This window comes from Lonchura striata, chromosome 27 (assembly GCF_050655825.1).
Source record: "Lonchura striata isolate lonStrDom1 chromosome 27, ASM5065582v1, whole genome shotgun sequence".
Taxonomy (NCBI): Eukaryota; Metazoa; Chordata; class Aves; order Passeriformes; family Estrildidae; genus Lonchura; species Lonchura striata.
In genome coordinates, this window is record NC_140729.1 from 10,591,995 (window position 1) to 10,616,120 (window position 24,126).

Below are 24,126 nucleotides of genomic sequence, written 5' to 3' on the forward strand. Positions count from 1 at the left end.
TCCCCGCCGGGCGGGGCCAGCGCCCCCCGCCCCGCCCGCTCCGCCAATCACATTCAAACGCGGCGGCGGCCACGCCCCCGGCCCCGCCCCGCCCCGCGGGTCACCGCCCCCCCCGCAAAGTTTTTCCGAGCCGCGCGAACTCCCCCCGCGGGCGGGGTCGGGCCGGGGCCGCCGAGTGCCCGGGGCCCCTGTGCCCGTGTGCCCTGTGTGCCCGTGTGCCCGGGGCCCCTGTGCCCGTGTGCCTGGGGCCCCTGTCCCCTGTGTGCCTGTGTGCCCGTGTGCCCTGTGTGCCTGTGTGCCCGGGGCCCCTGTGCCTCTGTGCCCTGTGTGCCCGTGTGCCCTGTGTGCCTGTGTGTCCGTGTGCCCGGGGCCCCTGTGTCCGTGTGTCCGTGTGTCCGTGTGCCCCTGTGCCCGTGTGCCCGAGGCCCCTGTGCCCCGTGTGCCTGTGTGCCTGGACCGCGCTGCAGCCTCTGCCACCCCTGCGCCGTGTGCCCCATGTCCCCTGTGCCTCTGTGCCCCGTGTGCCCGTGTCCCTGGACTGTGCTGGAGCCTCTGCCACCCGTGTCCCTGTGCCCCATGTCCCCTGCTGTCCTGTGTGCCCGTGTCCCCGGACCGCGCTGGAGCCTCTGCCACCCGTGTCCCTGTGCCCCGTGTCTCCTGTTTCCCCCTCCGTGTCCTGTGGCCCCTGCTCTGTGTGCCCTGCTGTCCTGTGTCCCACCGTGTCCCCTTGGCCCTGCTTTGTGTGCCCTACTGTCCTGTGTCCCCTACTTCTCCGCCGTGTCTCCTGACAACCACCATGGTCACTGTACCTCTGTCCTGTGGCCCTCCCGTGTCCCCTGTCCCTCCCATGTACCCTGTGGCCCCAAAGGGCTCTGCACCCCACCGTATCTATTGCCCCCTGTGTCCCCTGCATCCCTCCCTGTGTCCCCTAGCCCTGCTGTGGCCTCTGCACTCTCTCCATGTCCTCTGCCCCCTCTGTCTCCTGTGTCCTCCTTGTGTCCTCTGCACTGCTCATGTCCCCTAAACCTCCACCTTGACCCTCCACCTATGGGGCTGCTCCCCTCAGCCAAAGACCCACATCCCCTCTGACATGCTGCAAGGGGTCCCCCACTGTCCCCAGGCCCCACTTCAAGGTGCAGTGGAGCAGGATTAGGTCCCCTGCCCCACTGGAGACCTCCAGAACAAGGTGGTTTCGCCCCAATATCCCTTGTCCCCAGGTGTCAGCCAGGCAGTAACACCACCCCATGGGTTGCCCACGGCCACCCTGGGGTGCTGCACCTCCAAAAGGCCACTGCACAGACAGGAGTGTCCCAAAATCAGTGGAGGGCGGTAGGAAACACCCTGCACCCTGCCTCTCCCCACCCCCATAACAATGTCACACATCCCACCCCAACTGGGGTTCTGGTGAAGGGAACCTCTGTCCCTAAAAACGGGGCAGTGGGAGAGGCCAGTGGGAGGAACTGGGACACGTGTTGGAACTGGGAGGGGGGGACTGAAACACACTGGGGAAACACTGGAACACAGTGGGAAGGGTCACTGGGACACAGCAGGGGGAAGGATCCAGGATGTGCTGGGGCTATCCAAGACACATTGAGAGTGTTGGGACACAGGGGGTTCATGGGACACACCGAGAAGTCAAGCACACACTGAGGGGCACCAGCACACACTGGGGAGACTCAGACACACTGGGAGAGACTGGGACCCACTGGAGTTCCCTTTTCCAGGGAATGAAACGGTAGCTGATCACCCCAAATTGCGGCACTAGAGTGGGAGGCTGCCTTCCCCCCCATCTTTCCCTGGGGAGGCAGTGGTGGGCAGCCCCTGCCCCCGTCCGCTCCGTTTTGGGGGGCTGGGGGTTTCTGGCAGCCCCCTTGCCTCCCTCCCTCCGCGTCCTCCCTCCCTTTCTCTCCCTTTCCTGTAACTTAAGCTTTTGTTGTGAGCAGGAGACCCGGGCTGTCGTGAAAAGAGGGGGCCCCACCGCCTTTCACAGCGTAATTGAAACCATTGCGGCTCCTGGCCGAGGGGGAAGGGCAGGGGGGGGCTCCAAAATCAAAGCCTGGGGGGGAAAGACGGGACACACGATGCTGCCGCCCCCCCTCTCCGCCAGCCTCCCCGGCCCGGACGTGCCGGGTGTCCCGGCGGGGCTGCCGGGGGCTCCCCCGCTCCCGGGGATGGCGGAGCCTCCGGCCGTGCTGCGGGCGAGGCGGTGGGATGGGAGCCAGGGCCGGCTGTCCCCGATGGGGCACCCAGGGGTGCTGCCTTGGGCCCCGCCGTGGCCGGGGGGTGTCCGGTGGTCCCGGGCGGGAGGCGGCGGAGAGAGGCTGGCACGGCGCCGGCAGCGGGGGCCGAGTCCGGAGCCCGGCCAGCGCTGCCCCGGGCCCGTTCCCGCTCCTGGCTGCAGTAGGAACGCAGGGCGGCTGCTCCAGCCGCAGCTCCTCTCGGCCCTGTGGCAGCGGGGCTGGCTGGGCGACCCCCACCGTGTCCCCCAGGCCCACAGCCACAGGGACAGAGGGGTACAAGGCTTTCTGCACAGCCACGTGGATCTTGGCTTCCTAAACGCTTCAGATTTTGGACTCTTCCTAGAGATGGGGGGGGGGGGGTTCACTTTCAGGAGGGGTTGCAGAGGCTGTCCCCATGCTCCCTGTCCTGCTGGGTGCTCGTGGCTCAGGACAAGGGTCCCCAGAGCCTCCAGGGACACACTGGGAGATAGTTCCATCCAGAGTGGGTGCCAAGCCCTCCTGGGGAGGGCAAAAGCCAGAGCAGACCCACCAATCAGCCCTGGGAGGAACCCCTGGGTGGACTGGGGGTGTCAGGGGACACCCCAGGGAAGCAGCCAGTGGGGTCCTGCCTGCTCAGGGGTGTCCCCTCACAGGGACATTCAGGGTGGCCAGGGAATCCTGTTGCTATCCCTCGTCCCTGCCACCAGGCTCCCAGCTCCATCCCCAGCCCCTGCCAGGGGCATGAGGGGTGGTATAAGGTGCTGCCTCCTCCCCAAAACTTCCCAGGAGGGTCTGGGGTTGGTGTCCTGGGTGGAGAGGACATTGTGAAGACAAGGACCAACCCTTGCACCCAGTGGGAGAGGGTGGGTGCTACCCAGACTGGGCTTTACTGGGAGTATGGGGCCAAACCCAGCTCTTCCCCCCAGCTCCGCTTCGTGTTCTCACAGAGCTGCTCAGGGTGAGGGGCACCCAGGAGTCCCTATCCTCCCACTTCTCCACTTTTGCTTCATCCCAGTACAGCACCGGAGGATGCTGGTGGGCACCCAGTGTTGCCAGTCCTCTGCTCCCAGCACCCAAGGGTCCCCTAGGGGGAAGCCCATGGGTACTGCCACCTCCAAAAGTCTGGTGGCCCCTGTGTCCCTTATGGAGCAGGACATGGTGCCCATGCAGCCCCCATTCCTGGGATTCCTCCAGCACCATGAGGTGCCAGGATGCCTGTGGCATCCTCCCTTCACCCATCAAAGCCAGGGATGGAGGACAGCTGGGAACACTCAGCAGCACCCTAGTCCAGCCACAGGCTGGTGACCTCTTTCTGAGCCTCCTCCCTGGGGACAGGTATCCTGGGGTGACACTGGGGGTGGCACCGCATCTGGCACAGGCCCTGCGCATGGCCCCATGCAGGGCTGGTGGCCAGCACCACCCTGAAGGGCAGTACTTCCAGGGGACACTGGCAGCACCAGTTTGCAGTAAGTGTCCCTTAGGGATGGGCACAGAGGATAGCAAAGCAGAAGTGGGGAATGGAGGGGCTGTGGCAGGCGATGCCAGGCAGGACAGGGACCTCGGGGGTCCCCCAGGAGCGCAGAGGAAGGGAACAGCCCCCGGCCCTGCCCTTGGCTTTGTTTCACACTTAAGAGCCTCTAATTAAAACCAGGCACAAAGGCCCTGGCTGGCAGCAGGCGTGAGGTGCCAGCAGAGAACAGGGGTCTGTCACCAAGGGAACAGGAGTGACACAGGGTCCTGGGCATGGGCTCCTGCACGCCTGGGCATGAGTGGGCACATGAGTGCCCATACACACACACACACACACACACAGACGTGGGCTCCCTACCCTGTGGGATAGGGAAAGTAGTGCTCAGGCCTGTTTTGTACTAGTTTGTACTGGTCTGATGGTGTGCAGCGGCTCCGTGTGTGGGAGGGGTCTGTGAGCAGCGCTGCCCAGGGGGGCTGGGGGCAGAGATGAGCCCTGGGCTGTGTGCAGGGTGAGCCAAGCCCAGGGGTACCCCCGCCCTGCGGGCAGCCTGGTTGGCAGCAGGCACAGCTTTAGCCAAGGACCACAGAGGGTCCCCAGCTGGGATCTGGGGGCTGGTGGGTGACCCTGAGACTGGCTGTGACGAGCTGGGGGATGAGCCCCCCCACAATATGGGTCTGGCTGCCTGGATCCCTCGGGGTGGCGAGACCTCAAAGCCACGCTGTCCCCCACAGCCATCCCCAGTGCTGGCAGGGCACGAAGCCCACCGGGGCAGGCACGGGGAAAGTGGCTTAAGCACACCTTGACCTTGCTGGCGGGGGAGGATCCCCTCAGCTTGTCCGACACATCTCCTGCCAGCGCCGGCATTGAGAGCGCGCGAGCCCGCGCGCGGAGGAGCCGGCATGAAAAGGCAGCTTAGGCATCTCCTGCTGCGAGAGATGGATTAGGGGCTTTGGGGAGGCCGGGGACAGCCAGCGCCACAGCCACCGTGCCGCGACGGCCGCGTGCCGGCGGCCAGGCCGTGGGGCCAGGGTGGGCACAATGGGCACACAGCCACTGCCCCATGGCACCGTCTCGCTGGGACCCCAAAATGGAGAAAAGCCTGTATGGAAAGTGTGTATGGAAAGCGCCAAGGGCTGTCCTGGCAGGGAGGGGACACCCGGCGCTGGCAGCCCCGGCCCCGCTGTGGGCCCCCCTGGGCCGGCTGCAGCTGTCACTGTCAGGGCTCGGGTATTTTTAGAGCTGCCCTAGACCACAGTGACCATTTCTGCCCACAGAGTGCATGGGATCAGGGCAGGGAGGGGGGGAAATGGGCCCAAATTTCCCTTTTTGCTCTGCTTTGAGGTTCAAAGTGCCATTTAAGTCCCCAGAGAAGCACCTGGAGCTGGCCGTGGGTCCCCATGGGACACAGGGACCGCATATTGGTGGGGTGGGTACAGTCCAACCATCTCAGCTCTGGCCCTGTGCTGGGTTAGGGTCTGTGCTCCCAGGGCACTGACAGTGATATCCCCACAGTGACAGCCAGGACCCCTGGATGTTCCCCAGGAACTGTTCTAGGTCTGTGGGGTGGCCCCAGTGGTGGAAGGCAGGAGGGATGGGGTGTCCCTCTGGCCATCCCTCCCTCTCCCAGGAACAGCTGTGCCCCCAGCCGGGGGCAGGGCACCTGCCAGCACTGGGCATGTGACAGGAGGTGATAGAGCTGCTATTTATACCCTCCTGTGTCAGGGCTGGGTGTGGGGACATCAGTGAGCCCATGCCACTGGCCCATGGTGACTCTCAGGGTTCCCTGAGTGCCCATTTGTCCCCCAACACCAACCAAACCCCCCTGTAGGGAGAGGGGGGGCTCAGTGTGACCAGGAATTGTCACACTCCATGGTGTCACACAGCCATTCCAACTGCCCACTGGGGACAGTGGGCTGCCCATCCCCAGCCCACCGAGGACACAGTGTCACCTCTGAGCCCAGTGGGGGCACACAGCTGACACAGGGACACTGAGCTGTCCCCATGCCCAGTGGGACAGAGTTGTTCCCATTGTGGACACTGAGCTGTCCCTGTGTCTGACAGTGCATGAAGTTGTTCCCAACAAGGACACCGAGTTGTCCCTGTGCCCAGTGGGACACAGAGGTCCACGTTAGAGGGTATCAGAGGGGGGAGCAGATGTGTCCCCCAAGCGCCCCAGGACCTGGAGAGCACATGTCCCCACCCACAGGCCCTTGGCACAGGGACATGCCAAGTGGGGAGGTATTCATTCCCAGCCTTCCTTCTGCTCCTGTGGCAGCAGGGCTGGGAACAGAGGCCAGAGAGGGCCCCCCAGAGAAGAGGGGCCCCCCAGAGAAGAGGGGCCCCCCAGAGAAGAGGGGCCCTGGTGATTGCAGCACCAGCTCCTGGTCCTGCAGGGAGGGCCCTCTGCCCGTGCTGGGCTCTGGGGTCCCCTGTGCCCCTTGAGCACCTCAGGCAGAGGAGCCCAGGGACTGTTCCACCTCACCCCATTGGCACCAAGTGACACAGGCAGGGCTGAGAGGCCTCGGGCAGCACTGTGGGCACCCAGCCCCAGGACCACCCCTGCTGCGAGCTCAGCACCCCTGGAGTGCCAGGTTCCCGAAGCCAGGCAGGCAGGGCTGGCTTCCCCCCATCCATGGGTGCTGATGAGCACGTTTTGTGCACCCAGTGGGGCGGGGGGATGTTGAGAAGAGGCAAAGGACACCAGCAGAGCTGGGTCCTGCCAGGGGAGCTGCCACCCTCCCTAGAGGTCCCCAAATTCCGTTCCAGGTTCATCCCACCTGGCTTGACACAGCCCCATCTCCTTGCAGGGCCTTGTCTGGCTCAGCACCCCATGGTGGGTGGGGATTCAGGGGGTGGCTGGGGGTCCCAGATACCACCTGTTGTGGGCACAGCCACTGCACTGGGCCCAAGGGTGCCCACCCAGGACCCGCAGGTGGGCTGGGTGCAGGATGCTTGGCTGAGTCACCCACAGGGGTGTTCCACATGGGATGGTCAGGCTCCCTCGGCAGGGGTCCCAGCTCCAGTCCTGCCCATGTGGACCCACCTGGGTGCTTTGGGAGGATAAGGAGGGGACCACACACCTGACATGGGGCTTTTGTGGGGAGTTGAGTAAAGCAGACAGGCGGAGTATCACAAGGATGTTCTCAGGGCACTGAGGAGCAAATTGGAGCATGTTTCTGCCCAGCAAGAAACAGAAACACGGCCACTCTGCACTGCAGAAGTCCCAGCTCACAGCCACCAAGCCCTCCTCAGCACACAGGGCTGGCTAGTCCAGGAGGGAGGCAAGATTAGAATCACAGGATATTAGGGGTAGGGATGGACCTTAAAGACCACCTAGTCCCAGGTTGCTCAAGGCCTTACCCAAGCCAGCTTTGAACACTGCCAGGGTTGGGGCATCCAGCACCTCCCTTTCCTGGGAGATTTTTATTTCCAGGATATCCCTGGGGAATTCCTGCAGGGCTGCTGTGGTGGGGCAGCAGGCTGAGCACACCATTCCCTCCCAACAAGTGCGAGGCACATGTTCCACACAGGAGTTCTGGCAGCACAAGCCAGCCTGGCTCATCAGAGGAACAAATCGGGTCTAGAGCTAACCCGTGGAGCACAAAGCACAACCAGTGCTTCAGACTCACTGCCTCACTGCACAGGTGTCCCCTCAGGGACAGGTCTGGTGGCACAGGGAGGCTCAGAGAACGCAATGCAGACAGCCTGATCCCGAACTCCTCTCTCTCACCCGGCCCTGACAGGCAGCAGAGGGCAGCAGGGCCCGGGCAGAGACGCTGCTGCCGAGAGAAGGAAAGCAATGAATGAATGGAGAGACAGATGGGATCGGTTTTTCCTGCTGTCAGGGCAGGCGGAGGGCTGGCAACACACAGCACGGTGCTCAGGGACAGCTGGTGACAGCTGTGCTGGGGGATGGCGAAGCAGAGACCTCTGCAGACCCGGACCCAGACCTCAAACCTAGACCCACACCCCAAATGCAACACTTGCACACAAATCCAGACCTAGCCCTAGATACCAAACCCAGCCAAGGCCCCCAAATCCAGCCCACAGCCCCAAGTCCCCAGCCCTGGCCCCCAAATCCAGACCCAAATCTAGATCCTAGATCCTACCCTGATCCCAAAACCAGACCCAGACTCCAGCCTCTGACCTAGCACCCGCCCCCAGCCCCCGGTGTTGCCCCCGGTGTTGCTGCTGCGCCACTGCAGGGGGCAGGGCTGTGGCTGCCCGAGCCAGGCGCACGCTTCCCGCTCGGGGGCGAGGCGAGGCCGAGGGCCGGGGCAGCAGCCGGGGATACGAGCTGGGGGGCTCTGTCGGGCCCTGGGCTGCACCGCGGGGCTGGGCGCGGTTCCCGCGATCGCCGGCGGGGCTCACGGGCCCGGCCGCCCCCAGCGGCTCCGCGCTGCCCTCAGCCCCCACCGCGGGCCCCGCCGAGCCGCCTCTGCGCATGCGCCATCCCGCCAGGCGGCACCGCCCGCTGCGCACACCAGGTGGGGTGGCGAGGCCGCGCTCCCATTGGCTCACACGACCATCACTCAAGTGGCTGGAGCACTTCCCATTGGCTCGGGCTGGGAGGGAGGGAAGACCGAAGCGGACCTCGCGCTCTCCGGGTCGAGCCCTCTCCGTGTGACGCCTTTACACATGCGCGTTGCAGGTGGCGGAAAAGAGCGCCCAGCGCTGCGCAGTAGCTCGCGCCCTAATTGGCTGCTAGGCACGCGCGTGCGCTATTCGCGCTCTCATTGGTTGTCCGGCGCGCGCGTGCCGTCGCTCGCGCCCCCATTGGCCGCCAAGGCGTGCATGCGCGCTGTCATCCGCAGTCAGACGCGCAGCGAGGCTCGGCGGGACGTGACCTGCCGCTGCGGAGCGCTGAGGGCGCGGTCGGCCGTGTCAGCCAGTTCCGCCCACGCCCCCTTGCTGTGCCGACCCCCGGTGTGCCGCTGTCTCCGGGCCGGTCCTGCTGCCACCGCCCCGCTGGGTCCCGCTGCAGCAGCCACTCCACTCCGCGCGTTGGCGCTGCCGTGAGGGACCGCCGTCGTTGCCTATCACGTGACCCGCGTTGCTGAGCACGTGATCGGCGGGGCGGCGCATGCGCGGTGCAGGCGGGGGCGGTGCAAGCGGGCGGCGCTGAGGGCGGAGGCGGCGGCGGCCGGAGCGGGGCCGGGCTGGGCCGGGCCGGCGCGAAATGGCGGACAGGTTCTCCCGCTTCAACGAGGACAGGGACTTCCAGGTACTTCCCTCGCGCACCCCGCGTGGCCGCGGCCCCACGAGCTGGGCTCCGCCGCCTCATCCCCACCCCCCCACCGGGGCTTTGTGTGCGGGCCCGGTGCTGCGCTGCGGCGGGGAGCGGCACAGGGGGAACCTGGGGGGCCGGGCCGGCTGTCAGGATGACCCAGGGCTGGGAAGAGCTGCCTGGGCATGGGGGGCGGCGTGTTGTGGTGGCGGTGGCGAGGGGCCGACCCCTCGGAGGGACCGGCAGGGGAGGACGGTGAGGGGATCAAGCCTCCACCAGTGATGGAACCGACCACCCCCGTGAGCGGGTGGGCCTCTCGCCGGTGAGGGAACCAGCCCCCGATGAGGGGAACTACCCACCTCACGGTGAGGGCTCGCATCACTCCTCCCGAGACCCGCGCCGCGCCGTCCGAATATCTGCCAGCGACCCCCTTCTCTGGAAAAACCGCCTCTTCCTCCTCACCCGGCCCCCTCGCCAAAACATCAGTATTTCAACGTAATTGACGCCACTGATGCTATTTGAAAGGGGGTTTAAATAAACAATGAGGAAATTAACGTTGACTCATTAAGCTTGAACAATGGCATGTTGTTCTCTGACTTCAGCCCGAGAGAGTCTCGGGGTTAGAAAGGAAAACAAAAGGAGTGAGGATAACGCTGCTCGCTGCTCGAGGAGAGCCGTGGATGAGCTATTCTGTGGGTCCTTGTTTCGGGAGCCGTTGGAATGGTGCTTTTCATCTTCACTCGGCCCTTTCACCCAAAGGACCTGGGAGGGTTTTTATAATGTGGAGCTTGCATAATTCTGCTTCATCTGGCATTAAGGTGCAGTCTTGGAGACAGTCAGGACATCCAGGAGTGACTAATTTATCTTGTTTCTGGATGTTACAAGGGGTGTACGCTTCAAAAATTGTTGTTAAACTGTGCTAGAAACACACAAAAAAATAAATACCAGCGTGGTTGTGTGCCTGCTCTGAGGATGGGGGTTTGGCTCCTGCCACAGCCCCAAATGTGGGCTTGTTTGCATCCTTCATTTCCTTCAATAAAGAAATGAGCCATAATTAACACTGGAATAGTCTGATTTGGCTTTGAAGTTTGTGTTTCAGGAAGCGGAGCGAGCCAGATCTTGGGCTTGAAAACACATTTCATGTAATCCTTTGGTAAGGGAGAGATGGGGAACCTAAACCAAGCTGGTACTGTGGCTGTGCCCAGGGACAGGTGTGTTCTGCAGTTGTGTCCACATTTGCCTTTGGGTGTCCTTGTTCCTGTCCCTTTGTGGGGATACCCCATGGTGAGAAAAATAATTGTAGTGGCAAAACTTGTTACTGTGTCGTGGCTCTGGACATGCAGGGGGAACATGTGGTGATGTCAGGGAGGAAATGCAGCTCCATGACCTGATCCCAAGATCTTGCAAGCATGTGCCTGGGGACAATAACTGAAGTCACAACCCAATGTCCCCTTGACTTTAAAAAAGGGCACTGTTCTAAATTGGGATTTATCTGCACTAAATACCAGGCTTTCCTTGTTCTTCCCATAGACCAGAGCAAAAAATAAAACAATAGGGTTTGGTTTTATGGAAGGGTTACTGCTCTGTTCTTCCCTGCCTGAAAATATGCCAGGGAGAAGTGAGACATTTTATTTTGTGTTAAAGCTTCCTGTGAGGAAAAAGTGGAATCAGTCCCCTGGGAGGAGCAGTTCAGAGCTGGTTGAGGCTGCAGAGGACTGAAGGTTAAAACAGTGAGCTGTGGAAGAGATGATCCGGGGGGGGGGACTGGGACAAGGTCATGCTGAATTTTGGGAGCTCAGGGGCCTGTGCACCTACCCCTGACAGCTGGGCAATCTAACAGTTTTTCCAAAGTATATTGATGGAGGGAAGCTTTTTGCTGAAGAAGGAAAAAAAAAAAAGGTTCGAAGTCACTTTCAGAGAAGACTTTGGAGTTTTCTTCTCTGTATTGAGACAGAGATGGCTTGAGATGTAATATGGGTGTGGAATACAGGAAATGCTTGCAGTGCTGGGTATTTGCAGGGCTGCTGTGCCCATAAGTAAAAATATACCTGCCTGTGCCTCTGGAAAATCCTGGTCTGCAAATATAGCAAAAATACAAGTGTTTCTGTTGGTGTTAGGGATGCCCTTTTCACACAGTTGTAGTTCTTTGGCAGGTGAAATTTCTGTCCTTGGAGCAGGTGTGACTCTGGATGTGATCCCATGTCCCTGCCAGGCTGGTGAGTCCCAGGGAGCATGGCCAGAGGGAAACAGGCTATAGAATTACACAGCTTGATCAGGGATGGATGCAGTGAGAGGAGGGAGGCTGTGGAGAGCTCTCAGGTTTTGTTCTGGGGTGATCTACTTGTGATCTCAAAGCGAAATGATGTGTGGCAGTTTGGAGAGAGGGAGTAGATTATAGGTCAAAGGAACCTTATAGCTGTTTGGAAGAAAGGCAGATATCTTGGGATTAGTGATGTGGCTAATGAAAAAGTTATGGATGAAAAAAAACATTTCAAAATTCTCATTGTTTATCAGCTGCCTTTCTGGGGAGAAGCTGGAAAGAGTCTGGGTTGGGAGGATCAGTTTGGCAAGAATGCAAGTTGAGTACTGTAGGCAGGGAAGAGCTGGCAGTACGGGGTTAGCAGAGGTGATCTTTGGGTTTCTGAGCTTCTGATATGCTGGAGAAAAGTGGATTAGAGGTGAGAGCTGCTGGGGGCTGTTCTTCCCTCCCCTGTGCCTGATTGAAGAAAGATCAGTGCTGTCAGGGGAGGCAGGAATGGAAACTTCCAGCACTGCAGGAAACTCAGGAAGGAAGGACCTAAATCAGCTGAGAAAGAGAAGGTGTCCATGGTTTGAAGTGCATGGAAAGGTGCTGAGGGGAGAAGGGTTGTTGGGTAGAGGGATCAGCTGAGAACTGGAGAAATAAGAGGAGTGAGGGATCTTCCTGTAGCTGCAGCCACAGTGATGTGGTGGGCGTGGAGAGAGCTGCAGAGGGAGTGATGCTCCTCCCAGCAAGTTATAGGGAGCCCTATGGAAAAGGGTGATAAGAAAGTCATGTATCCCTTAGGATGAAGGTCATGGTGTGGAGGGAGAGAAGAATGATTGTGTAAGTGAAATTGTAGTGACTCCTCTCTGTGTTGGGTAGAAGGAACCTTGAAGCTGAGGGTGATTTGGAAGTTGAAATTGCCCAAGGAGCAGGAATGGCACTGGAGGATATCACTGCTGTGAGCTGATTAGGCAGCACTTGGGTTTTCCTCACAGGATTGTTGTGCTCTTTCTGTGCTCTGTAACTTTAGAAGCCACACTAAAGTCTTAAATCCTCTTCCCATTTTGCTTTAAGCTCTGAAACCTTTGGGAAACTTGGAAAGCCCCTGGTTTTGAGTGTGTTTTGCAGGTGCTGAATCTGAGGGCAGGGCCATAGAAAGGCCTCTCTGCCTGTCCTGGGGATTTTTCCCTCCCCAGGCCAGCACAGGGCTTTGTTTGGGAACCTTGAACAGGGAAATGGATTAGTGGAGGAGAAGGGATATTCCTGACCTTCCTTCTCTTGCCTCTCTTCTAGGCTCTGCAATGGCAAGTGAAGTCTTGGGTGGCTCATCCAAATAAATCCCAACCTTTTTCCATTTTCCATCCAAGACAGGTTATTTTTGGGGTTCTGAAAAGCTTAGTTCTTGGGGTGAAGGACTGGGGAACTTGTCTGTCACAGGCTCTGTCACTTGTCTGTGCCACTGTCCCCTGGACTGACAGGCTTCCTGGCAGAGACAACTGGGAACCACCATAACTTGGAGGAATTCTGAACAATAGCTGTAGATGATCGTAACAGAATATTGTAGGAGCATTAATGAAAGCTGTATGAACATATAAAACTGCTGCAATAAGTAAATATATATTTTTAGTGCTATTGTAAAAGCATTTCCAATGATTTTATTATTCAGATCAGGTATGCAAGCTCAAAGAATAAATATTATGGATGTCTCTCTCGCTGAAATCCAGTGGAGCTCCTACTTACTCCCAGATGTTGAGAAAATGTTTTCTTGCTACATTTTTCTCTTTTTCATTGTTGAAGCAGAAATATTACCAGCCATATGTGTCTATGTGTACAATAATTTCCTCTTCCTACGTACATTGCACTTACTGGCATCATTAGCCAGACGGAACACAGGCTGTTCTGTCTCTTGTTTTTTTGGTGTTGTGTAGTCTGTGCAGTGGAATAACACTTCCACCCAGCCGGAAGAACCATGCCTGGTTTTCCCTGCTGGGTGGAAGTGTGACCAGCCTGAATCTTAGCTCGGGTATTCCTGCTAATTCCAAGAAGATAGGTGTTTTGTTTTCTTTCCTTCCACAATGGATTTGAAGAGCTAAGCCAGCACATCGCTGTGCTTCTGGCCCTGCCTGCTTCCAGCAGGTTGAGCTGAGCGCTGCTGGCAGGGGGATTTTATGCTTTTTAATTGGCAGAATGTCAGGGATAAGTTCTGTTCCCAAGCAGCTTAGGCAGCTCTTTCCTGGACAGCTGGGCCAGCAGCGAGGAGGTTTAGAATCCATCCTTAATGAGTGTGGCCATGGCTGCAGCTTCACTTCGCTTCCCAGGTGCTGCCTAAGGGAAGTGCATTTGGTTTTCATGTCCTTCAGCAGGACCAGCTGCTCGGGGTGATGTGGCACTGGGAGCTGATGCCTGCGCTCTGTGCTGCAGAGAGATAAAGAGGGTCATTTTCTCTGCCTGCCTTTACTAATTGGGAAAAGAAAATCTTAATGGGGGGGAATGAGGATTGGAATCTCTGCAAAATCTGTTATGCTGGGCTTTCAACTGATCCAGGATCCTGGGGTGTGAGTTTGCCTTTGGCAGGAGTAGCTGCAAGTAGTCAGGAGGCAGCCTGTGCCTTTTCCATGGAGTGTTTTCTAACTGAAGAATTAATCTGAGATTTTAGAAGATCTATTAGAATTGTTTAGAGATCTTAATTTATCATTTGATTCCAGTTATATTTCTGGTGTGGGCCCAGCACAGGAGAAATACAGCTCTTACCTCCTTGGCAGGATGTTCTGACCTCTTAGTTGAGCAAAGCAAGAGCAGAAGAACTGTGATTTTTTTTTTAACCTCCTTGTGTGAGCAAGGAGGGGGGAGAAGCTTGGGGAAAATGTGTTCTAAAGTAGATCAAGTAGTACTGGTTCCAGTTTTAGAACATCACAGTAGGGTCTGAACTTCAGTGTGGATTTCTGGGATTCACATGGTGAGGTAATTTTGTATAGACCTTTCCTGTCTTGGGTGTGCCTTCCCCCCGTCCGTGTTGTCACTTCTCTCCTACAGTGATGTTCTCCATTGCTGAGGCCGAGTGAATGGGAAAGGAAGCACTTTATCCTACAGTCCCACAAGCTGTGCCTGAGCCACCTCAGCTTCTTCTGAGTCACCTTCTCTAAGACAAAACTCACCCCTCTACCCAGGCTCCTGCCACCCGCTGTGTGGGAATGTGGAGTTCTTCTGATAAAAAGTAATGCTGCAGTTCTAGGGCAGCATTTCCTCAGTTGACAGAAGCTTTTCTCCTACCACATGGTTTTAAACCTGTAGTAATTCTTGCTATTTCTCCCTTCAGGCAGCTCTATGGGCAGTTAATTTGAGATTTTGGTCAGTCACAACTTTAAAGCCAGAAGCTAATATTAGGATGCTGGCTTTAAATATCCAGGTATCACTTAAGTTTCAATTCCCATTTTGACCCAGTTCTGAGTTTAGGAGTTTGTGTTTGGCTGCAGTATCTCTCCCTTGAAGACAACTGGTGATGGAAAACATTTTCCTTTTACATTGTTCTGGTAGATTAGCCACTGAAAGCTGCATTTTCCATAATTTTTCTTCTAGATTTCCTTTATTTTTAGCTTTTCGCTGAGCTTTATGTCCTTTTCTGCTGCGCCAAAGCACACATTACTACTCTTTATCCTCTTATGTGAAGGCATATGCAGCATTTCTGCTCAGTTTTAGCTTCTGAGAGCCTTAATGGCTCTGAATTCCGTTACTGTTCTCCTTTTGTGTTGTTACAGCTTTCTGCATCCTAAATTGTCCACACTTGTGATTGGAAAACTTGCTCAGAGGAGTCTAGTGCAGACTCTTACCTGGTATAACATACTGAGATAAACACCTTTTTTACTAAGAGATAAACATCTATTTACTGCTTTTTTCATGTTTGCTGTTCCTTTGTTGCACACCCTTGAACTGTATTTTTATCCTTTCTGCTACCATGTTGTGTGAGGAGGTTTTATCTGGGATTTCTCAGCCCTTTGGGTGCAGCCCTGTGCTGTAGCTGTGTTTGTACAGGGCTCTGTGAAAGCAGACATGGTGTTAGGGAGTTCACGGGTCAGGTTGCTCTGTACAAACACGTTCTCACTGTTGCTCCCTCTTTGTTGGGCTGCCTGATCTGCAAACTTGAGCTGGCAGGTGCTCTATTTCCTCTGGTCATTGATAACAGTATTGAATGGAGTTTGAATCCTGTTAACATGCTCCTGAGGGAGATTTTCTGTGAGATTTTGGTTTAGAAACAATTCTTTATCAAGTCAGACACTGTGGTAAGAAAGAAAAGGTAGCTAATGTTATGGAAGCTTGGAAGTTCATAGTGGTAAATAGATTACACCTTGAATATTACATGAGGGACACCCTGTTCCACCAGGGTGGTTTATCTTTGCCTTGTACTGTCTGGTCACCCATGGGAGGGAAGGGGTGCCATGCAGAGGACCTGGGCAGGTGGAGAGGTTGGTCTGTGTGAGCCTCATGGAGTTCAGTAAGGGCAGGTGCACAGTCCTGCACCTTGGGCAGGTCAGTTCCAAGCACAAATCCAGCCTGGGGGAGAATGGATTGAAAGCAGCTCTGAGGAGAAGGGCAGGGGGGATTGAGGAGAAGTTCAGTGACTCAGCCATGTGTGATGGCAGCCCAGAAACTAACCGTGGGCAGCAGCTGAGGAGGGAATTCTGCCCTGCTCATGTGAGACCCCACCTGCAGAGCTGCCTCCAGCCCTGGGGTCCCCACCACAGGAAGGACGTGGAGCTGCTGGAGTGAGTCCAGAGGAGGCCATGGAGCTGCTCTGGGGGCTGGAGCCCCTCTGCTCTGGAGCCAGGCTGGGACAGCTGGGGTTATTCACCTGGAGAGGAGGAGGATCCAAGGAGACTTTAGAGCTCCTTGCAGGGCCTAAAGAGGCTCCAGGAGATCTGGAGAGGTCTTGGGACAGAGGGACAGGACAAAGGGAAATGTATTCCCACTGATAAAAGAGGAGGTTTAGATGGGATGTTGGGAAGGAATTCCTCCCTGTGAGGCCCTGGCACAGGTTGCCCAGAGAAGCTGAGGCTGCCCTATCCCTGGAAGTGTCCAAGGCCAGGTGGAGCAGCTTGGGATAATGGAAGACTATCCCCTGCAGGGGATGGAACAAGATCATCTTGAAGGCCCTTCCATGATTCTTTGGATTTTTGAAGGTCCTGGTTAGCCATGGGTGGGTGCTGGAAACTGCAGCAGCTTCCGCATCAAGGCACATAAAAAATGACAAAGAGAAAATGGAGTGAGTGAGGCCACTGCTGGCTCTTGGGTAGAGCTTGCTGAAGGACTGCAGAGCATCCCTCGTGTGCTGGAACAGATCCACAGCTGGTGTTGGTGCGGCAGAAGGAATCTGAAAGACATGAAATTGTTCTTGTTTGGTGCCAAAGTATGCAAAGCAGAGACCTGCCTCTGGCTCCCACTCCTTCTGTGATACAAGCAGTTTATCTCTGAACTGTAGAACATGTTTTTGTTTGGACAGCTCTAAGTGGGTATTTATATGCACATTTTCTGGACTAAACCTCTTGACCTGTGACTAGTCTTAAATGTGTTCTCCTGACTAGGTTTTCAGTGTTTTTGGACTTAGCAGGAAGAATTTTGTCAAAATTAATTTTTAGTTTGGTAAACAAAAGGTGCCATCAACTTCTCAATGTGCAATTCCAAGGTGCTTCTTTCAAATTGTGCCAATTTAAATTCATCTCTGAGTCTCAAGTGATTGCTTTTGTTGTATTGACTTGAGAGGATTTTCCTGCTAAGTACTCTCAGAATAATTGATGTGTGTGTCTGCTGAAAATGAGGTTTTGCTGAAGCTTTCACAAGATGTTGACTGTAAATATTCAGCTATTTCTGGGGGTGTGCAAATGTGCCATGTCCATACTTCCCACTTGTATTCCATGGAAAGATCTGGGAAAGCAATTCCTGATGTGTGGAGGTCAGTGAGAACGTGTTGTTTGGGAATGCTTCACCTCTGTGTTGCTAGGAAAGAATCTGTGATTTTTTTGTGTCTGTACAGACACTGCAGGGAACAACAGGAAAAAGGATGATTTTGTTGTGGGAAGCATTAACAAAGGCTTTTCAGGTGCCAATACAAAGTTGCTTTTGTATTGCTTTTTATAGCTTTGAGAACCCATGTGGCCTTTATAATTATCCAAGAAAGTTTCCAGGATTGGATGGAGCCATCTCCTAGGTACATGTTGGTCTTAAAAATGTATTTTTTTCTGGGTGCATAATGAATATTCAAAAAACACTATAAGCCACGCTTTTCTGGAGTTGTTTTTGAGTTCTTTGGATGGATTTCTAAACACCAACATGGTTGTCTGCATCAATTACGTTTTGGAGCTGTTCCATGGTATAGAGTCATCAGGCCTGCCGAGCTGCAAAGGGCAGCATGAATTACTACTGTGATCTGCAGTCAGCCTGCGTAGGGAGGTGTGGATCTTGCAGAGGTATTAGAAACCCGTTATATTTTGATTGTGTGTAATAAACACAACAATCAGTCACGGGGAGCTGCATTTGGGTTTAAACACCTTCCTTCCCCCACTGGTCTTGGCTGAAACTCGCTGTGAGGTCAATGGTGATGTTGGTGATAGAGCCCCACAGATAAATCAGAGCACTGGCAGACCTTGGCACTTGCACCTCTCATATCTCATCCATGCCTGGAATGAGTTTTTATCCTGCCTGTCCCACATGTGCCACTGCAGCTGCAGGTGGTGGGTGTTTCACCCTCAGGCCACGTGCAGAGAAGTGAAACCAGCACGTCTGGAAGCAGCTGTCCCAGCTGGAGAGATTTGTCAAAAGAGAACTAAATACAACATGAGATGACTGTCGGTGGTTTGCTGAAATTCATGGTCTTTGGGTCAAGCAAGAGGCTGATGCTCCATCATGGCTTAGCAGAGCGATTCTTGAGCCTTTTGGTGGTGCTGGACAGGCAGCATTCTCCCAGGTGTCCTGGATGTGGGATGTTGGCAAGAGTGCTGAGAGCCAGTTTTAGGAAAAGTGGATGGATCTGAGGGTGCCTTATCAATCTAATGATTCTGTAACTGCTCCATCTCCTGTAAAAAAAAAAAATTCAATTTTAACAGGATGTTTGCTTCTGGAATCAGAAGGTTTTTTCCCCTGCTCCATGGGGATGCTGTGTTTGTGCAGAGAGGGAGAATTTGGCAAGATGGCATTTGCTCCCTTGTGCTCAGATGCTGCTCCAGTTCCCTGTGCTCAGACCTTGCATCTGTGGTGACTCGTCCTGGGAGGGCAGCAGGAAATGTCAGCTGTGGTTCCCAACCTCGGGAGCAAAACATTCTGGGATATGCAGCTCACATGGCTTGCCCTGGCTATGTCCACACTAGGAAATGGCCTTTTTTGGGGGGACTCATTTATCTTTTTGGGTATTCCTGTGTCTCAGCTGCTGTTCTGAGCCTAATGCCTGCAGGGCTTTTGGGAGTGGGGAGTGGGCTTGGTTAAATGCTTTCAAGTGATACTTGTGGGTAACAACCCTGAATTATAATTATGACTTGATGTAACATTTTTGGAGTTTTAAGATTTATTGATTGAATTGATTGATAGATAGAATATGAAAAATATTGGTGCTGATTTGCTTTAGTGTTTTAAAAATCCATTTTCTAAGGTAAATTTAATATAAATGTGATTTTTTAAAAGTCTTTTTCTGATACTCTCCTAGCGTAAAACTAAATTTCAAATACCTTAAGGAGCACACTGCACTCTTTTCAAGTGCAGTTAAGCAGTCATGATCATGCTGTGCTCTTTTCCCGTGCAGTTAAGAAATAATAACAGTGAGTATAGTAAGGCTTTTCTGCAAAATTGCTTTTGTTAGATTGTTATTGGCGTGGTCTCACGAAGCAGCGTTTCTGAGTGCCTTCCTGAGCCAGTCCTGCAATCCAGCAGGGACGTAAATAGATCGTTTCTGCTGTGACGCCTCAGCAGCTGCATTCTGCCCATTCCCTCCCCGGCCGTCCCTGCTTTCATGCTCCCAGGCAGAGCCGCGGGGTTTTATGCCAGAATCTTTTCCTTTTTGCTCCCTTCCCAGCGTTGAAGGCGTTGTCCCTTGTGGTTGGAGCAGGCAGTGTTTTTCAATCCTAGGCTCTTGCTGTCTGACTTGTGTTGGGCTTATAACTCACCTTATCCTGTCTGGTGTTAATAACACCAGGCTGGTGTGACAGGGCTCTGCTGGAGCCCAAGGACAGATGAGTGCAGGCGTCCTGAATGTATCCCCCACACTCCCACATCCATTGTCCTGCTCCTTTGTGTCCCACTCCCGACCCTGTGGGAGCTTGGTGTCCCCAGCTCCGGCCCAGCTGCTGGGCTGGGACTGCCACATTTTCTTTGGGAATAATACATGGATAACTCAGGGCTGTTCGTCAAAGAAACCACTCATTCCCGTCGGGAATGGGAACTATGTGGAATGCGTTCTGCATGCTGACATCTTGATATGCTTTGTGCTCGGATAGATTGCACAGAGCAGTCCAGTAATTAATATCCAGGGGGGTCTAATGGGCCTAAAGCAGTTGAAGTGACTCATCCTTATTTTGTCATTGTGTTGGTGGTGCTTTAGGTGACTTAGAAATGCAGGCAGTGCTCATCACCCAGCTCTGGTTTTGGATACACCCTTTGGGGTGTGAGAGAGGAGAGGGTCTGTTTTCTTCTGCCTGTCATTGTGAAGATTTCAAAGTGATTTTCTCAGTGATTTCTCTGTGGCTTTGTGGTAACCCACCTTCCTGAAGAGGTGCTTCATATAGAGGAGAGACTGAATTCTGTGGTGCTAAACTGTGATAAATGGGCTTTAATCAACAATTCATTTCACTTGCATTGAGTGATTTATTGGCAACAGTTCTTGCCACTAAGGATTTTGGGATGAAAGTGTAATTAAGTTTCTTAGATTTTTTTTTTTTTTATGGTGCTGACTGGGTTTAGTTTCACTGCCACAATGTTTGGGACCTTGTAGTAGGAAAGAAGCAGAAAATGCTCTTCCCCATAAGTATTATCATGAATTGTCCCAGGAAATTCAGTAAATCCACTGGGTATGATCTGGGACAGGGCTCCAAAATATTTACAGTCCAAAAAAGGGAGAAGAAGAGTAGAAATCCTGCATGGAGGTGGCTTTTGTTGGTTGATTTTTCAAATGCTATATTCAGTGTGTGAGGGCTCTAAGGAGGTTTGGCCAAGAGCTTCCGGCAAAGATCAAACAATGGGAAAGTAGAGGAGAGAGCATGTGACTGTGAGTAACCAGAGTGTGTAGAGAGCCAAAGTTCAGATGATATTACACAAAAATTACAGGGCACAAACATGTTGGCTCCTGGAGAAGTATGCACAAGGAAGCCAAGTGGTGTGTGTGGTGTGTAATGAGGAGTGTTTGCATGCTGGAGGCTTGTCCTTGCTTCTCATGAAGTAGGAAAATATATTGAATTTCAGTGTGGTTATAGGGAAGCACCAGTGTTGGAGCACTGGATGTAGCACAAAGTGAGAGCAATAAATGCTGCTTAAGTGGAAGCCTCTCATCTTACTTGCTCTGCTGTTCTAGCGTGGATGGAGAAGTGTCTGTGAGAAAGGGACAGTGCAACACATCTTGTTTCACAAAGCAGAAGTGAGAGACCTTGATAGAAGCAGCTGTGAAATGGAGGGGCAGAGGATGAGTGGGAGGAGGGTGCTGCAGTCACCCCCAAAATCCTTGTCCATGAGAGCGCGTGGAAGCTTTGTCATTAGCTCCCAGGGCTGGGAATTTACTGCATCTCTGTAACAGTCATACAAGAAGAAGGTGTGGGTATTGCTGGGTTTAATGCAGCTGTTATTTCATGTCCTAGTATCCATGGGGTTGAATCCTTTTCGCATAAAGGTTTTCTCTGAAATGGGAAGTATCTCTCAAGTCTGCAGAAGACACACTTCAAAATCACACTGAAACATGGTCAGTGCTTGGGGTTTGTGCTTGCCAAAAATATATTCTCAACAGATCCAGCATTTAGCGTATAATTAATTGTTGGATTTAAGTGTTAAAGTATTTTGTGTTCTCCTGATTCATTGTCTTAATGTACAGCAAAACAGAAATGTTTTATGGATCCATTTGATGCACTAGGTTGTAGGATTGGAAAAGAGGGAAACAGATGGAATTCCCCCCATCTTGTTCCTTAGCCAGTTCCAGGGATGAAGAAGCAAAGGGACAGACTGTGCTGCCTCCAGCTCCAAAAGGCCTGGCATCCCAATGAAGGCAAGCAGCATTGTTGTGGCCATAGCCATGGAACCATTTTTCTTCTACCTGATTAAACATCACTGGCCTGAACCCCCATAAATCCAGTCTCACAATAACCATTGAATTGTCTGCTTGCCTTTTTTCAGGATGACCTGCTTTATGATGGAAGTGAATTTTCCCTTTATCATTTATTCTAAATATTGATAAATAAAGAGCAGTCTCTGTGATGAGCATTGATTTCAGCTCTGTTTGGGCACTTTGTTATTTTGAAGCCTTGAATTTCCAAGTCTGGAGCAGCTTCCTGACCTGGGAGCAGACTGGCAGCATTCCCGCGGGGCCTGTTCCCTGTGCTCCATGGCTTTTTTATGCCCAGGACTCACAGAGGCAGGCAGTACCTGCCTCTCTGGAAAGCTCCAGTCTTAGTATTGCAGCTGTTTGGACCAGGAACAAGTAGATATCAAATACATAATAAACCCCAAAGAATATGAATATATAAAATAACCCCCAAAATACATGGAGTGGGTAGTGGTGGGATCACCAGAACTTAGAGGTACAGGCTTTGTTTGCTCTCTGATTCTCTGGCCGTGGCACAGGGAGTGCTCGGCCTTTTGCATAGTTTCAGGGAGGAGATGTTTTAAGCACCAAAGAAGTGACTTGTGAAGCCTCAAAGCAGCAAGGCATGCTGCCCTTAAACTGGGATTGACTCTTGGCTTGGTAAAAACAGCTTTCAATGCCTTGGCTGGCAGCCCACCAGAGGAGCTGGGGAGTCAGCTGGAATATTTAGCTATTCCAGATAATTCAGTGGTGTGCTGAGCTACCTACAGGCAGCAGGTGAAAGGAGGCACAGGGACGTGTCTGGGTTCGTGCTGAGAGGGTTTCAGCTGTTGGTTAAGTGAATGTTACATGAGTTTAATGTTTTAATAGATGAAGTTTAGCAATGTGTTTTTGCCAGTGTTGGCAGCATGCACACTCCTGACTCTTCTGGTTCTTTTGTGCACTATATTTTGGGAGGCTGTGGTGTCCCCCAACCACTGAGGCAGGTTTTTGGTGTGTTTTGGTGTGGGCTGCTGGACTCCCCACACACAAAGTCTGTGCATCCACACCAGGCTGTCTCTGAGTGTTGCTGGCCTTCCAGCAGCTCAGTGACTGCTTGTGCATAGTAAGTTTGCCTTCAGCTTGTGCCTTGAAGGCTGCTCAAGGAAAAAAAGAGTGGGAGTGGATTGCTGCCTGTAGATTAAACCCCGGATTTGCTCTGGAGAGGCCATGGGAAAGATGATGCCCGGGAGCAGAGCATGGCCAGGGTGAATTTACCACCAGCACATGATGGATGGGCTGGAAGTTGGGGCACCAGCATCAAAGCACCTTCTCTTGGCACCAGGTTTTAGTCAAGATGTTCCCTTGCAGATTTGTATTGCTGCATAGGAACACTCTTTCCAGAGGATTTTTGGAGGCTGGTGCCTGGCTTGTAATATTCCAACTGTCAGTCTGTTACAACTGCAGTTTGCTCTTTCACGTGCTGGCTTCCATTAAAATTCTTGCAGGAGGAAAAGTTGGTATGGGTGGAAGGAGGAGGGTGACAACACGCTTCTCTTGGCAGCAGTGTTGCTTGTTCCTGCTCCAAGGGATTGTGGAGCTGAGATGCAAATAGAACCTGCCAGGGGTTTGGTGTGCACAGAGCAGCCAGAGGTTCCAGTGGTACTGCAGAGCCTGAGGGGGGAGTGTGGGGTGGCAGCCAAGGCTTGGCACCTCCTGGAGTTCTGTGGCACTCAGTGGGGCCTGGGAATCTAGGAGGGCCCAGTGAAACCACCCCCTTCAGTGGCTTTTGGTTTCATCCCAGCAGCTGGAATCTCACGTCTTTTGCTTCCAAGTTTGCAGCTGGAAAGTCCAACTGTTTCCTTTCCAGGTCCGTGCCAGTGACAATGTGTTGCATCATGGACCTATTGAACAGCCAAAAATGTTTGAAATCTCAGGAATTTGAAGTTTCAGAAACCTCAAATTATGACAGAGTTGCAGTGGAGCTGTTTGCTTTTCCTGAAATGGCCCTTTGCTGTTGTGTTCCAGCACCAACATTTGTTCTGGAGATCAAAGATTGGCACTGCTGTCCTAGCTCAGGAGCCTGCATGCTCAGAATTCACCCTAAAAACGTGGGAAGATGCAATTTTTCTGAGGGGGGTGGTGGTCAGCTGGCAGGGGGGCTGCTTCAGGTTGGGAATAAGACTGTGGTGTGTTGTGTGATCACTTCCACAGACAGATGGATCACTGTTCAGATTTGTAGGAAGGGCTGTTCCACACCATGAACCAACACTGTGGGCACAGGGACAGGTTTCCTTTGGTACCACTGTGGGGTTTTGTTGGCTTAAGGTGTATGAAATCACATGTATCCCTCAAGCAAATTCCTGGTGCAGGGAAAGCCTTCTAGTGATGGGGACATCCCTTCCTGCTGTTCCTTGTCACATGTGGTTTCCATGCTGGCACTGGTACTTGTGCTCAGTGTTTTCAAAGGCTTTCTAACGAAAAAAATCTTGAAATATTGTTATTGTAAATGTTTGGTATTTTGCCAACTTTAATAGTTCATGATTATCATAAAATTTACTTAGCTTTTAGGTTTTTTTTTTTTTTTTTTTTTTTTGTCCTTATAGCTGATACACTGAATTGAGCCTGTATTAAAGAAGTTCATTGGTTAGCAAAATTATATGAAAAGTAACACTTAAACCAAACCTGTCTGGACACTGAACTGTTGGAAGTGTGTGCTGTGCT

General features: G+C 53.5%; 1 protein-coding gene across 14 annotated transcripts in view; it reads left to right on the forward strand.

The window, feature by feature from the left end:
* The first annotated feature begins 8,508 nt into the window (after positions 1–8,508).
* GPATCH8 (G-patch domain containing 8) overlaps positions 8,509–24,126 on the forward strand; it is a 55,355-nt gene continuing 39,737 nt past the window's right edge. For 7 of the 14 annotated variants that reach the window (XM_085562097.1, XM_085562098.1, XM_085562105.1 and 4 more), the window contains exon 1: positions 8,823–8,914. Coding sequence is in view for 2 of the 14 variants with exons in the window: in XM_085562094.1 (XP_085418220.1) it covers positions 8,870–8,914 (45 nt within the window). In the remaining 12 variants the exon portion in view is untranslated. Of the gene's footprint in view, positions 8,915–24,126 lie in introns of all 14 variants that reach the window. The other 7 variants (XM_085562102.1, XM_085562109.1, XM_085562108.1 and 4 more) reach the window with 5 other exon arrangements.